Below are 17241 nucleotides of genomic sequence, written 5' to 3'. Positions count from 1 at the left end.
GCCGGGTCATACACAGGAAGGCACAGGATGCGGTACACAGGGAGCAGGCAGGCGGATGGTCACAGAATAAGCCAAGGTCATACACAGGAATCACTGGACACGGTACCGGAGGATCAGGCAAGAGAATGGTCAGGAACAAGCCGAGGTCAGATACAATAATCAGAAGTCTGGAATAGTACAAGGCACTGGAACGCTGGAGCTGGTGTGAACCTATACTCTGGCAGCTTCTGTCTCCCAGAGACTGCCTTTTATAGGAAGCACAGGGAACTAACCGGTGAACTAATCAACGGGCTAAGCATGCTCAGTTTACACTGAACTCTCCTGCAGGAGAGAGTTACCAGGTGTTACTAATTAGCTGAGCTCAGATCTCACAGCACAGTTCAACTATACAGAGCTGTCAGCAGCATGAGACAAAGCCAGCAGGATTTGACCAGCAGGTAACTGAAATACATGCATATTGTGACATTACCTCCCCCTCTAGGGGTGGGCTCCGAACACCCCATAAGGAAATTTTTAGGGTCGTCTGCGGTGCTTCGTCTTTTTGGAAGATCGCTTGGATTTGGTCGATTGATGTGCGACCTTTGGATCTACAAAACGGGCTCTGGCCAACACTAGACCCCCCAGAAAGGGCGCGGCATCGTTTTCAGAATCATAATCTGAGTTGGAGTCTAGTTCTGGGGTGCAGATCAAAGACTTTTTGGCTGATGATTCACTGAGACCATAAAGTGCTAGAGAACCGACACGAATGCCCCTAACTGTTGAGTTCTTTGATTCAGATCTTGGTAAAAAAAAATTCCCAGAAGCACTAGTAGTCTCCGCATGCCGTCTAGATGACCCATGGTTTTGAAGAGGCATGGACAGACTTTCAACCAAGGAAGATGAAGGAGTCTTTGATCCAAATTTGTCAATCACGGCCCTGGAGAATAATATCAGATCTCGCAGTCGAGGATCATTAGCTTCCACAAGTGGATTGACCCATTCTAGTGCTTCTCCTCGGAAGGATAAGATCATATATTTTACAATATTTGCCAGATTAACCCCGGAGGATGGATCAAAGTTCATGGCATCTAAGTAGTAATCAGCTAAAGCCTGGTAATGGGCAATGTTCCCATCAAAGCAAATGACTTCAGAAGATTCTTCAACTGGCTTTTGTGTACTAGCCAACCCTGGTGGGACCTTAGACACAACGGATGTCTCTTGGACTTGAGGCACTGCTGAAGCCTCATGGATGTTCAGTACAGTAGGCATCGGTACTTTAGAAATTTTTCCTTGGCTGACATGTTTAGGCCCAGAGATCATGGAAGCAATAGGCCCGGAGACCACGGAGGCAATGGAGACAGGCCCAGAGACCACGGAGGAAGGCCCAAAGGCCAAGGAACCATACCTGGAGACCATGGAGGCAGGCCCGGAGGCCACGGAGACAGGCCCGGAGGCCACGGAGACAGGCCCGGAGGCCACGGAGACAGGCCCGGAGACCGTGGCACATAGGTCCTCATGCCCGGAGGCAAGGGCAGATGGGTCCTCATGCCCGAAGGCAAGGGCAGATGGGTCCTCATGCCCGACGGCAAGGGCAGATGGATCTCTATTGGGAGTGACAGACTTGGAACCCCCACCAGGGGTGACACACTCGGAACTCCGGTCTGTAGTAAAGGACCCGGAACCCCCATCTGGGGTGATTGGCTTGGAACCCCTACTTGGGGTGCTGGATTTGGAACCTTCTTCCGGGGTGACTGATTCAGAATCCCCTTCTGAGGTGATTAACTTGGAACCCCCATCTGGTGTAATTAACTCGGAACCCCCATCTGGGGTAATTAACTGGGGACACCCTTCTTGGGTGATTAACTCGGAACCCCCACTTGGGGTGACGGACTCGGAACCCCCACTTGGGGTGACGGACTCGGAACCCCCACTTGGGGTGACGGACTCGGAACCCCCACTTGGGGTGACGGACTCGGAACCCCCACTTGGGGTGACGGACTCGGAACCCCCACTTGGGGTGACGGACTCGGAACCCCCACTTGGGGCGATTGACTCGGAACCCCCTTCTGGGGCGATTGACTCGGAACCCCCTTCTGGGGCGATTGACTCGGAACCCCCTTCTGGGGCGATTGACTCGGAACCCCCTTCTGGGGTGATATATAGAGCCCCTTCTTGAGGCAAAGTGCTCAGTGGCCTAACCTGGGAAGCCACACTCAGAGACCCTTCCTGGGGTGTGGCGACCAGAGGATCCTTTTGGGGTGCAACTCTCGGAGATTCCTCTTGGGGTAGTGTACTCAGAGGCCCTTTTTGGGGTACCACTTTCAGAGACCGGAGGATCAGGCAAGAGAATGGTCAGGAACAAGCCGAGGTCAGATACAATAATCAGAAGTCTGGAATAGTACAAGGCACTGGAACGCTGGAGCTGGTGTGAACCTATACTCTGGCAGCTTCTGTCTCCCAGAGACTGCCTTTTATAGGAAGCACAGGGAACTAACCGGTGAACTAATCAACGGGCTAAGCATGCTCAGTTTACACTGAACTCTCCTGCAGGAGAGAGTTACCAGGTGTTACTAATTAGCTGAGCTCAGATCTCACAGCACAGTTCAACTATACAGAGCTGTCAGCAGCATGAGACAAAGCCAGCAGGATTTGACCAGCAGGTAACTGAAACACATGCATATTGTGACATTACCTCCCCCTCTAGGGGTGGGCTCCGAACACCCCATAAGGAAATTTTTAGGGTCGTCTGCGGTGCTTCGTCTTTTTGGAAGATCGCTTGGATTTGGTCGATTGATGTGCGACCTTTGGGTCTACAAAATGGGCTCTGGCCAACACTAGACCCCCCAGAAAGGGCGCGGCATCGTGTTCAGAATCATAATCTGAGTTGGAGTCTAGTTCTGGGGTGCAGATCAAAGACTTTTTGGCTGATGATTCACTGAGACCATAAAGTGCTAGAGAACCGACACGAATGCCCCTAACTGTTGAGTTCTTTGATTCAGATCTTGGTAAAAAAAAATTCCCAGAAGCACTAGTAGTCTCCGCATGCCGTCTAGATGACCCATGGTTTTGAAGAGGCATGGACAGACTTTCAACCAAGGAAGATGAAGGAGTCTTTGATCCAAATTTGTCAATCACGGCCCTGGAGAATAATATCAGATCTCGCAGTCGAGGATCATTAGCTTCCACAAGTGGATTGACCCATTCTAGTGCTTCTCCTCGGAAGGATAAGATCATATATTTTACAATATTTGCCAGATTAACCCCGGAGGATGGATCAAAGTTCATGGCATCTAAGTAGTAATCAGCTAAAGCCTGGTAATGGGCAATGTTCCCATCAAAGCAAATGACTTCAGAAGATTCTTCAACTGGCTTTTGTGTACTAGCCAACCCTGGTGGGACCTTAGACACAACGGATGTCTCTTGGACTTGAGGCACTGCTGAAGCCTCATGGATGTTCAGTACAGTAGGCATCGGTACTTTAGAAATTTTTCCTTGGCTGACATGTTTAGGCCCAGAGATCATGGAAGCAATAGGCCCGGAGACCACGGAGGCAATGGAGACAGGCCCAGAGACCACGGAGGAAGGCCCAAAGGCCAAGGAACCATACCTGGAGACCATGGAGGCAGGCCCGGAGGCCACGGAGACAGGCCCGGAGGCCACGGAGACAGGCCCGGAGGCCACGGAGACAGGCCCGGAGACCGTGGCACATAGGTCCTCATGCCCGGAGGCAAGGGCAGATGGGTCCTCATGCCCGAAGGCAAGGGCAGATGGGTCCTCATGCCCGACGGCAAGGGCAGATGGATCTCTATTGGGAGTGACAGACTTGGAACCCCCACCAGGGGTGACACACTCGGAACTCCGGTCTGTAGTGAAGGACCCGGAACCCCCATCTGGGGTGATTGGCTTGGAACCCCTACTTGGGGTGATGGATTTGGAACCTTCTTCCGGGGTGACTGATTCAGAATCCCCTTCTGAGGTGATTAACTCAGAACCCCCATCTGGTGTAATTAACTCGGAACCCCCATCTGGGGTAATTAACTGGGGACACCCGTCTTGGGTGATTAACTCGGAACCCCCACTTGGGGTGACTGACTCGGAACCCCCACTTGGGGTGACGGACTCGGAACCCCCACTTGGGGTGACGGACTCGGAACCCCCACTTGGGGTGACGGACTCGGAACCCCAACTTGGGGTGACGGACTCGGAACCCCCACTTGGGGTGACGGACTCTGAACCCCCACTTGGGGTGACGGACTCGGAACCCCCACTTGGGGTGACGGACTCGGAACCCCCACTTGGGGTGACGGACTCGGAACCCCCACTTGGGGCGACTGACTCGGAACCCCCTTCTGGGGCGATTGACTCGGAACCCCCTTCTGGGGCGATTGACTCGGAACCCCCTTCTGGGGCGATTGACTCGGAACCCCCTTCTGGGGCGATTGACTCGGAACCCCCTTCTGGGGTGATATATAGAGCCCCTTCTTGAGGCAAAGTGCTCAGTGGCCTAACCTGGGAAGCCACACTCAGAGACCCTTCCTGGGGTGTGGCGACCAGAGGATCCTTTTGGGGTGCAACTCTCGGAGATTCCTCTTGGGGTAGTGTACTCAGAGGCCCTTTTTGGGGTACCACTTTCAGAGACCGGAGGATCAGGCAAGAGAATGGTCAGGAACAAGCCGAGGTCAGATACAATAATCAGAAGTCTGGAATAGTACAAGGCACTGGAACGCTGGAGCTGGTGTGAACCTATACTCTGGCAGCTTCTGTCTCCCAGAGACTGCCTTTTATAGGAAGCACAGGGAACTAACCGGTGAACTAATCAACGGGCTAAGCATGCTCAGTTTACACTGAACTCTCCTGCAGGAGAGAGTTACCAGGTGTTACTAATTAGCTGAGCTCAGATCTCACAGCACAGTTCAACTATACAGAGCTGTCAGCAGCATGAGACAAAGCCAGCAGGATTTGACCAGCAGGTAACTGAAATACATGCATATTGTGACATTACCTCCCCCTCTAGGGGTGGGCTCCGAACACCCCATAAGGAAATTTTTAGGGTCGTCTGCGGTGCTTCGTCTTTTTGGAAGATCGCTTGGATTTGGTCGATTGATGTGCGACCTTTGGGTCTACAAAACGGGCTCTGGCCAACACTAGACCCCCCAGAAAGGGCGCAGCATCGTGTTCAGAATCATAATCTGAGTTGGAGTCTAGTTCTGGGGTGCAGATCAAAGACTTTTTGGCTGATGATTCACTGAGACCATAAAGTGCTAGAGAACCGACACGAATGCCCCTAACTGTTGAGTTCTTTGATTCAGATCTTGGTAAAAAAAAATTCCCAGAAGCACTAGTAGTCTCCGCATGCCGTCTAGATGACCCATGGTTTTGAAGAGGCATGGACAGACTTTCAACCAAGGAAGATGAAGGAGTCTTTGATCCAAATTTGTCAATCACGGCCCTGGAGAATAATATCAGATCTCGCAGTCGAGGATCATTAGCTTCCACAAGTCGATTGACCCATTCTAGTGCTTCTCCTCGGAAGGATAAGATCATATATTTTATAATATTTGCCAGATTAACCCCGGAGGATGGATCAAAGTTCATGGCATCTAAGTAGTAATCAGCTAAAGCCTGGTAATGGGCAATGTTCCCATCAAAGCAAATGACTTCAGAAGATTCTTCAACTGGCTTTTGTGTACTAGCCAACCCAGGTGGGACCTTAGACACAACGGATGTCTCTTGGACTTGAGGCACTGCTGAAGCCTCATGGATGTTCAGTACAGTAGGCATCGGTACTTTAGAAATTTTTCCTTGGCTGACATGTTTAGGCCCAGAGATCATGGAAGCAATAGGCCCGGAGACCACGGAGGCAATGGAGACAGGCCCAGAGACCACGGAGGAAGGCCCAAAGGCCAAGGAACCATACCTGGAGACCATGGAGGCAGGCCCGGAGGCCACGGAGACAGGCCCGGAGGCCACGGAGACAGGCCCGGAGACCGTGGCACATAGGTCCTCATGCCCGGAGGCAAGGGCAGATGGGTCCTCATGCCCGAAGGCAAGGGCAGATGGGTCCTCATGCCCGACGGCAAGGGCAGATGGATCTCTAATGGGAGTGACAGACTTGGAACCCCCACCAGGGGTGACACACTCGGAACTCCGGTCTGTAGTGAAGGACCCGGAACCCCCATCTGGGGTGATTGGCTTGGAACCCCTACTTGGGGTGCTGGATTTGGAACCTTCTTCCGGGGTGACTGATTCAGAATCCCCTTCTGAGGTGATTAACTTGGAACCCCCATCTGGTGTAATTAACTCGGAACCCCCATCTGGGGTAATTAACTGGGGACACCCTTCTTGGGTGATTAACTCGGAACCCCCACTTGGGGTGACTGACTCGGAACCCCCACTTGGGGTGACGGACTCGGAACCCCCACTTGGGGTGACGGACTCGGAATCCCCACTTGGGGTGACGGACTCGGAACCCCCACTTGGGGTGACGGACTCGGAACCCCCACTTGGGGTGACGGACTCGGAACCCCCACTTGGGGCGATTGACTCGGAACCCCCTTCTGGGGCGATTGACTCGGAACCCCCTTCTGGGGCGATTGACTCGGAACCCCCACTTGGGGCGATTGACTCGGAACCCCCTTCTGGGGCGATTGACTCGGAACCCCCTTCTGGGGTGATATATAGAGCCCCTTCTTGAGGCAAAGTGCTCAGTGGCCTAACCTGGGAAGCCACACTCAGAGACCCTTCCTGGGGTGTGGCGACCAGAGGATCCTTTTGGGGTGCAACTCTCGGAGATTCCTCTTGTGGTAGTGTACTCAGAGGCCCTTTTTGGGGTACCACTTTCAGAGACCTCTCTTGGGGTGCAGTGCTCGGGAAACCCTCCTGGGGCGCAATGCTCAGAGACCCTGTTTGGGGTGTGGTACTCTGAGACCCTGCTTGGAGTCTGACAGTCTGAGACCCCTCCTGGTGCACGACACTCTGAACCCCGTTCTGCGGTTTGAGAATTTGAGAACCCTCCTGGGAAATTACCCTCCGAGACCCCTTCTGAGGAAAAAGACTCAGTACCCCTTCTTGGGGCTTGCCATTCTGAGACCCCTCTCGGAACTCGACACTGTGAGAGTCCACTTGGGGTGAAACACTTTGATGCCCCTCTTCGGGCAAGACACTAGGAAGCCCTTCCTTGGGCAAGACACTAGGAAGCTCCTCCTGGAGCACAATAATCGGAAGCCCCTCCTTGGGCAGGACACTAGGAAGCTCCTCCTGGAGCACAATACTCGGAAGCCCCTCCTTGGGCTGGACTAACAGAACCCCCTTCTGGGGCTGGCTGGACAGAACCCCATCTTTGGGTTTGATATTCGGACTCCCCTCCTGGGGCTTGTGACCATGAACTCCCTCCTGGGGCTGAATGGACCGGACTCCCTTCTGGGGTTGGACTGATGGGACCCCCTCTTGGGGTTGGACACCCGGACTCCCCTCTCGGAACTTGACACTCGGGTTCGCTTCTTGCGGCTTGACCGAAAATTTACTGCTTTTAGGTAAAAAGATTTTAGTTCTTGGACCCCAGTGATAGCCATGAAACTCTTCCTGAGTGGGCACAGAAGCAATAACCTTATTCCTGGCCTCTCGGAGGGAGCAAACCCCAATTAAATGGTCCTGGCCTCCACAATAAAAACATAAATTTAAGGACCTGCGTCGCTGGCGTTCCTCATCTGACAACTGGGGACGAGGCCGACTCACGTACTTGTCCTTAAAGGGCACAGATATATTTGCCAATGGGGTACCCGGAGTGGAATCTGAGGGTCTTGCAGGCACCAAGCCCACAGTAGACTCGCCGAGCAGTTTGGTGACAAGGGTGAGGACGTTAGACAGCAGCTCCTGTAACTGCTGTATTAGCAGGCGAGGCACCCTAATGGACTCCGGATCAGAAATCACTGGTGTTGGAGAGGGTGGAGCGAGGTCCAATTGCTGCTGCAGAGTTTGCAAGCTTTGCATAATCAGAGCTTGGTACTGTCCTTGCTTGTCAACCCGGACCAGCAGGTGTTCCAGGAGTTCTTTATGAGACATGCCACTAACAGCATCCATATTCCAGTTGGGCCAGAGTATTCTGTCACAAACTTGGGGTGCACTACCACTCGGGGATTGGCTAGACCTGACACAGGGTCGCGGAGTCTAACCGTGCCGGGGGTTTTCTGCCAGTGACCCCTCCAAGCGGGATATGGGCTTCTGCGGCACCGACACGTCGGTCGCGGGCCCCTGGTCAGGTTCCCCGTATGAGTGGTGGTAGCTTGTGGAATATGGAGCGTGGTCGTCAAGCCGGGTTAGTAACAGGTGGACAGAAATGATGCCAATGGATGCAGCAATGATTAGTCAGAGTCAGGCCGGGTCATACACAGGAAGGCACAGGATGCGGTACACAGGGAGCAGGCAGGCGGATGGTCATAGAATAAGCCAAGGTCATACACAGGAATCACTGGACACGGTACCGGAGGATCAGGCAAGAGAATGGTCAGGAACAAGCCGAGGTCAGATACAATAATCAGAAGTCTGGAATAGTACAAGGCACTGGAACGCTGGAGCTGGTGTGAACCTATACTCTGGCAGCTTCTATCTCCCAGAGACTGCCTTTTATAGGAAGCACAGGGAACTCACCGGTGAACTAATCAACGGGCTAAGCATGCTCAGTTTACACTGAACTCTCCTGCAGGAGAGAGTTACCAGGTGTTACTAATTAGCTGAGCTCAGATCTCACAGCACAGTTCAACTATACAGAGCTGTCAGCAGCATGAGACAAAGCCAGCAGGATTTGACCAGCAGGTAACTGAAATACATGCATATTGTGACATAGCCGCACACTGGGATCAAATCTGTACCAAATGCAGCTAAAACTGTACGATTCATTGTAATTGTTTATTCGATTTGGACTATATAGTCCAAATTGAATAGAAAATGAGGTACTTGTGTATTATAGCGGCGCCCATCGCATCGAATACCATAAGGCATGCGATGGTATGCGATGCGACGCAATATCGTGCAATATTGTACAATGTCAAACCATTTTAAAATTGTATGACATTGTGTATGGCATACAATGCCATACAATGCAATGTGATGCGATTAAAAATTGTATAAGCACCCTAATGGGTGCTTACAATGTGAAATGCACCCCCACGCCACCCCCCTCCCACTATAAATGTGAACCCGAAGCGTGGCGAGCGGCGGCGGTACGCATCCTCCGACCTTTTCATACCCCCACTATCCACGTCGGCGTGGAGTTGAGAATAGAAAGTGTGGCGAGCGCAGCGAGCCACCGAGCCCGAAGCGTGGCGAGCGGACGCCGATACCTTCACAGGTATCGGCGTCCCCTAGCGGGCTTCACAGGTATCGCGGGGCTCGCTGCGCTCGCCACGCTTCGGGCTCGGTGGCTCGCTGCGCTCGCCTCACTTTATATGCTCTACTCCACGCCGACGTGGATAGTGGGGGTATGAAAAGGTCGGAGGACGCGTACCGCCGCCCCACGCGGGCTCGCTGCGCTCGCCACGCTTCGGGTTCACGTTTATAGTGGGGGGGGTGGCATGGGGGTGCATTTAACATTGTAAGCACCCATTTGGGTGCTTAAAAGCACCCTTAAGGGTGCTTATACAATGTTTCATCGCATAGGGGCAAAAATCGCGTCGCATGGCATGCGATGCGATTCGATAAAAACATCACGCGATGTACATCGGGGGCACCGCTATAATACACAAGTACCGAAAATAACACTGAATTGAACGTTGTGTACACAGCATAACTGTCCATGTGGTTGTGCATTCAGATGGAAACACATGCAGAGTTCTAGCCCAAGCGGGACAATTTCTGCACTTTTTTCTTGTATTTCTGAGCAGAGAACACACTCACAAGGACATTATGATAGAAGATGTAACATTGTAAGTCTAAGAAAAAAAAATCTTGATTCTGTCAATAAAATACATTGATTTGTAACTGATAGAACCCTGTCTTTGTTGCATCTACTGTGAGTGGTGTCTCACATGGGATGTACTGTAGGCATATTGTAGGTGATCAAAACACATGGTAGACAGCTAAAACATCTACACCAAAAATGTGAACAGTCCAAATAGTGACATGCTCAAAATATTGACAATCAAAAGGTCGACTTGATCGAAAGTTTGACAATGAAGCTATAAAGTTATACAATCTAAAGGTTGACAGGGAAAAGGGTGAGCATGGTCAGCAGGTTGACATGTTAATATATCTTAATTTATGATATAAATATTATATAGGCATAATGCCAACAGGTAAATAATTATGACAGCTGGTGTAGGCACCCACAGCAAAAGCTGGCCAACATCGATTGCTGATTGAACAAACCATCAATGGAGCACATCAATCCACCCCCTCACCATTTTCTTCTATGTGGCTTCATGCAGAAGTAGCCAGTTTTTACGCTACATGCAAAAAAGATTCCTTTTTTTTTTGCTTTGCTCCCAAATCCGAATCAGATAATATTTGTTTAAGCATTAGGAGACTGGGTCGTTGCCATCTGTGACCACCTTTCTGTAAAGCTGCCACTGTCTAATTACTAGCCTATCCTAATGCTAGAATGCACAGTACTGTATATCAGATGCTTTCGCATCTGCATGAAGAAGTCCATTCCAACCACGGCTTTTATAGTACCGGTTCCCAGTGAGCAGAAGAGGAAGGGAATTCTAACTCTGGGTTGTTACTATGGGCCTTATTCTAGATCACTCATAGAGGTAAATTCCTTCTTAGCTGGACAAAACCATGTGCACTGCAGGGGGGCAGATGTAACATGTGCAGAGAGAATTAGATTTGGGTGGGGTTTTTCTTCAAAGGGAGATCTATATTGCATTGTAAAAATAAAACAGTCAGTATTTTCCCTACACAGAAACAAAATAACTCACCCAAAGCTAAATCTCTCTGCACATGTTACATCTGCCCCCCTGCAGTGCACATGGTTTTGTCCAGCTAAGAAGGAATTTGCCTCTAAGAGTGAACTAGAATAAGGCCCTATGTTAGATCTGGGTATACCTTGGGTAGATCAGGGACAGGACCAACTTTTACTTTTTATTATCAACACTGAGACTATTCTTCAACCAATTGTATCAAATTACCCATATTAAGCTACTGTAGAATTCAATGAAGACATATGATGACACCCAATTTCACTTTTAGCAACACTCAACTACAGTAGCTTTTTTATGCAGTGACTTATTCTGATCATCAATTAACACATAGTACAGTAACCCTGATTCAGAGCCTTTCTACATTGGCCTTCTGCAACTTTCTGCATCTCTCATTGCTTAGTCCTTCTCTGGTATACATCCATGAGTATGACTATGCAAGGACTGAGACCGAATCTCACTTTCCACTCCCACCCATCCTCTGGATCTCTCTACCTCTCTACCTCAAACTATCCACCTCCCTGCAAAACTGGCTCGCAAGACCCACTTCCTCACCATGCTCACTGTCTACCCCATCCATGTAAATTCTTTTTGTCTGCACCGGTCCTTTACAAGGTAAGGGAAGAGAGCCCTGCTTGTGAGAGCTTATGTTCTACACCAACTCTTATTTAAACTAATACTCCATATTCCTTCCAATAGAATTAAATTGTTTGGTTTTCTGCCATCCTGATTATTTCTGATGCAACTACTGTATATGTCCAGTATATACCCTGGTCTTGTCCTACAGTATATTATCTTGTACTGTAAGTCCCTGTTATCTTGTTTTCCCTTTCGTTTATGTGCACTATAATTGGGTATTATGGATCCCTTGTGGTGCCATATTAATAACGCATAATAATAATAATAATAATAATAATAATAATGATACTGTTCAGAATGTCTCCTTGGATTCTTTGCATCTGTATTCTATCTGATTTGTTTGTAGGATTTCCAGAGTACAGAAATCGGACGAAGGTTCCTACACTTGCATAGCTTCAAACAGAGCTGGCGTGGACAAAAAAGATTACTATTTAAAAGTCTATGGTATGTTTAACGGACATGTTATCCCAATGTATTGGGATGCATTGTAGTGATATATGTTAAAGTTTGTTTGCATTGTTTGTCTTGTCTTGGGTAATTGTATCGTTGATGTTGTTAAAGTGTGTAAATACTGTATGTACTGTGTCTTTGTTTTTAACCCCTTACCGCCGCAGCCTGTTTTTGCCTTCCTGACAGAGCCCTTTTTTTCAAATCTGACATGTATCACTTTATGTGGGGATAACTTTTTATTGCTTGTACTTATCCCAGTGATTTTGAGATTGTTTTCTCGTGACACATTGTACTTTAAGTTAGTGGTAAATTTTGGTCGATACAGTCTGTTTTTTTTTGTGAAAAATACCAAAATGTCGTAAAAAAATTGAAAATTTTGCAATTTGCAAAATGTTAAATTTTCTGCTTGTGAGACAAATAATCATACCACTCAAAATAGTTAATAACTAACAAAGACCATATGTCTACTTTATGTTGCCATCATTATTTCAACCTCCTTTTAATTTTTTTGGACACTAGGAGGCTTAAAATATGAATAGCAAATTCTCAAATTTTCAAGAAAATTTCAAACACTGATTTTTTTAGGGACCAGTTCAGTTCTGATGTGACTTTGAGGGACTTGTATGTGAGACACCCCCATAATTGATGCCATTTCAAAAACTGCACCCCTCACAGTATTCAAAACAGCATTTTGGAAGTTTGTTAACCCTTTAGGTGTTTCACAGGAATTAAAACAAAGTGTAGGTGAAATTTCAAAATTTCATTTTTTTAGCAAATTTTCAATTTTAATACATTTTTCTAATGAACACAGTAGATTTTACTAGAGAAATGTGACTAAAAATTGATTTCCCCAATTCTTTTGTTTTCATAAATATCCTATATGTGGCCCTAGTATGCACGTTGACCAAACCACAGGCTTCATAATAGAAGGAGCACCTACTTGATTTTGGAGCCTCCTTTTTATGAGATTATTTTTTAGGCACCATGTAGGTTTCTAGGCACCCTAAGATGCTAAAAGTTAGGAACCTCCCCCACAAGTGACCCCATTTTGCAAACTACACCCCTCAGGGAATTCATCTAGGGGTATAGTGTACATTTCAAACCCCCAGGGGTTTCACCAATTTTGGTACAACTGGGCTGTGAAAATGAAAAATTACATTTTTTTACACAAAAATGCAGTTCTGGCTCAAAATTTTTCATTTTCACAAGTAATGAAGGAGACAAAGCACCCCAAAATCTGTGCCGCAATTTCTCCCGAGTACGGCAATGCCTCATATGTGACCAAAAAATACCATTTGGGTGCATGGCAGGACTCTGAAGGGAAGGAGTGATATTTGGATTTTGCAGCACAGATTCTGGTGGAATGAATGGTGGGTGCTATGTCGCATTAGCAAGACCCCCGAAGCACCAATACAGTGGAACCCCCCCCACAAGTGACCCCATTTTGCAAACTACACCCCTCAGGGAATTCATCTAGGGGTATAGTGTACATTTCAAACCCCCAGGGGTTTCACCAATTTTGGTACAACTGGGCTGTGAAAATGAAAAATTAAATATTTTTACACAAAAATGCAGTTCTGGCTCAAAATTTTTCATTTTCACAAGGAATGAAGGAGACAAAGCACCCCAAAATCTGTGCCGCAATTTCTCCCGAGTACGGCAATGCCTCATATGTGACCAAAAAATACCATTTGGGTGCATGGCAGGACTCAGAAGGGAAGGAGTGATATTTGGATTTTGCAGCACAGATTCTGGTGGAATGAATGGTGGGTGCTATGTCGCATTAGCAAGACCCCCGAAGCACTAATACAGTGGAACCCCCCCACAAGTGACCCCATTTTGCAAACTACACCCCTCAGGGAATTCATCTAGGGGTATAGTGTACATTTCAAACCCCCAGGGGTTTCACCAATTTTGGTACAACTGGGCTGTGAAAATGAAAAATTACATTTTTTTACACAAAAATGCAGTTCTGGCTCAAAATTTTTCATTTTCACAAGGAATGAAGGAGACAAAGCACCCCAAAATCTGTGCCGCAATTTCTCCCGAGTACGGCAATGCCTCATATGTGACCAAAAAATACCATTTGGGTGCATGGCAGGACTCAGAAGGGAAGGAGTGATATTTGGATTTTGCAGCACAGATTCTGGTGGAATGAATGGTGGGTGCTATGTCGCATTAGCAAGACCCCCGAAGCACCAATACAGTGGAACCCCCCCACAAGTGACCCCATTTTGCAAACTACACCCCTCAGGGAATTCATCTAGGGGTATAGTGTACATTTCAAACCCCCAGGGGTTTCACCAATTTTGGTACAACTGGGCTGTGAAAATGAAAAATTACATTTTTTTACACAAAAATGCAGTTCTGGCTCAAAATTTTTCATTTTCACAAGTAATGAAGGAGACAAAGCACCCCAAAATCTGTGCCGCAATTTCTCCCGAGTACGGCAATGCCTCATATGTGACCAAAAAATACCATTTGGGTGCATGGCAGGACTCTGAAGGGAAGGAGTGATATTTGGATTTTGCAGCACAGATTCTGGTGGAATGAATGGTGGGTGCTATGTCGCATTAGCAAGACCCCCGAAGCACCAATACAGTGGAACCCCCCCCACAAGTGACCCCATTTTGCAAACTACACCCCTCAGGGAATTCATCTAGGGGTATAGTGTACATTTCAAACCCCCAGGGGTTTCACCAATTTTGGTACAACTGGGCTGTGAAAATGAAAAATTAAATATTTTTACACAAAAATGCAGTTCTGGCTCAAAATTTTTCATTTTCACAAGGAATGAAGGAGACAAAGCACCCCAAAATCTGTGCCGCAATTTCTCCCGAGTACGGCAATGCCTCATATGTGACCAAAAAATACCATTTGGGTGCATGGCAGGACTCAGAAGGGAAGGAGTGATATTTGGATTTTGCAGCACAGATTCTGGTGGAATGAATGGTGGGTGCTATGTCGCATTAGCAAGACCCCCGAAGCACTAATACAGTGGAACCCCCCCACAAGTGACCCCATTTTGCAAACTACACCCCTCAGGGAATTCATCTAGGGGTATAGTGTACATTTCAAACCCCCAGGGGTTTCACCAATTTTGGTACAACTGGGCTGTGAAAATGAAAAATTACATTTTTTTACACAAAAATGCAGTTCTGGCTCAAAATTTTTCATTTTCACAAGGAATGAAGGAGACAAAGCACCCCAAAATCTGTGCCGCAATTTCTCCCGAGTACGGCAATGCCTCATATGTGACCAAAAAATACCATTTGGGTGCATGGCAGGACTCAGAAGGGAAGGAGTGATATTTGGATTTTGCAGCACAGATTCTGGTGGAATGAATGGTGGGTGCTATGTCGCATTAGCAAGACCCCTGAAGCACCAATACAGTGGAACCCCCCCACAAGTGACCCCATTTTGCAAACTACACCCCTCAGGGAATTCATCTAGGGGTATAGTGTACATTTCAAACCCCCAGGGGTTTCACCAATTTTGGTACAACTGGGCTGTGAAAATGAAAAATTAAATTTTTTTACACAAAAATGCAGTTCTGGCTCAAAATTTTTCATTTTAACAAGGAATGAAGGAGACAAAGCACCCCAAAATCTGTGCCGCAATTTCTCCCGAGTACGGCAATGCCTCATATGTGACCAAAAAATACCATTTGGGTGCATGGCAGGACTCAGAAGGGAAGGAGTGATATTTGGATTTTGCAGCACAGATTCTGGTGGAATGAATGGTGGGTGCTATGTCGCATTAGCAAGACCCCCGAAGCACCAATACAGTGGAACCCCCCCACAAGTGACCCCATTTTGCAAACTACACCCCTCAGGGAATTCATCTAGGGGTATAGTGTACATTTCAAACCCCCAGGGGTTTCACCAATTTTGGTACAACTGGGCTGTGAAAATGAAAAATTACATTTTTTTACACAAAAATGCAGTTCTGGCTCAAAATTTTCATTTTCACAAGGAATGAAGGAGACAAAGCACCCCAAAATCTGTGCCGCAATTTCTCCCAAGTATGGCAATGCCTCATATGTGACCAAAAAATACCATTTGGGTGCATGGCAGGACTCCGAACGGAAGGAGTGATATTTGGATTTTATGTCGACGGACCAATCACAGCCTTGGGGGCAGGTGGGGTGAGGTGGGGTGACCACCAGTGACCCCTTTACACCTGGTGGTGATTGGTGCTGTACTTAACAGCACCAATCACCACCGATCCCTGTGTTACCGAGCGTCGTTATTCGCCGGTACACAGAAAACGCTGCAATTGGCTGTTCACATTTGAACAGCCAATCACAGCGATCGCCAATGGGGGGGGCATCGCTGCCCCCCCTGGGCCACGAGGGAAGATGTCTGCTGTCAGGGACAGCAGCCATCGTCCCTCTGTCACCGCGTCTATAGACGCGGTGCCACTTTAAAGTCATGACGTACATTTATGCCATGCGTCGGGAAGTACATCCCGACCATGACGTAAATGTACGTCAAATGTCGGGAAGGGGTTAAAAAGTGTCCGAACCAAATTGCTGGAAATGAGATCTACAACTATAGAGTCCTTTTCCATGGATATCATTATTACCTTGACACCATGTAAAATAGATTAAGAGTGAAATGTAATAGGATGAGAGATTCAGAAAGTCAGAGATTTGGTAAAAAATCTGCAGTTTTCTTAAAGCGGCAATAATTTATACAGCAAAACCAGTTTCATTTTGTGTAAATGATTGCTGCTTTAAAAAACTGGAGATTTCTTACCAAATCTATCACTTTCTGAATCTCTCATCCTATTACATTTCACCCTAGATGTGGGATTTTTACAAAGTTTAGCTGTCCAATGCAGGGAACGTTGAATTCAACTAATGTTTAAAAAAAATGGTCAATTCAGGAATCTATGATCTCTGCAAGACCTGCAGCATATAAGCCTCCTGGTTGGTTACAATACACATGTGCGTGATCTTGAAATTATGACCAGATCTAGCAGATGAGCTGCCACCGCCACGGCACAGCCATAGGCGTGCGCAGCCCGTTTTATTAGGGGGTGCACCACACTTGTACCCCAAGTACCCAGGGGCAAATGCCCGCCCCCACACATAGGGGGTTATTCAGGTTGATTCGCAAGGCTGCGAATTCGCAGCCTTGCGAGTCCATCAAACCCTGCGCGGCGAACGCCGACCATCGAATGATGTTTAGTGTTCACGCCTATATAAGTGACTTTTAAGTTACTTACATTTGCGTGCACGCTGGCGTGGATC

General features: G+C 47.9%; 1 protein-coding gene across 1 annotated transcript in view; it reads left to right on the top strand.

The window, feature by feature from the left end:
* The window catches only part of HMCN1 (hemicentin 1), a 362739-nt gene that overhangs the window by 213158 nt on the left and 132340 nt on the right, over positions 1–17241 (top strand). Inside the window, 1 exon segment of the mRNA XM_083156769.1 lies at positions 11881–11978. Within this exon segment, the coding sequence (XP_083012895.1) occupies positions 11881–11978 (98 nt within the window).

Source organism: Crinia signifera, chromosome 8, assembly GCF_055691185.1.
Source record: "Crinia signifera chromosome 8, ASM5569118v1, whole genome shotgun sequence".
In the NCBI taxonomy this organism is placed as follows: Eukaryota; Metazoa; Chordata; class Amphibia; order Anura; family Myobatrachidae; genus Crinia; species Crinia signifera.
Note: the sequence above shows the minus strand (reverse complement) of the source record. Positions and strands in the feature narration are given on the sequence as shown.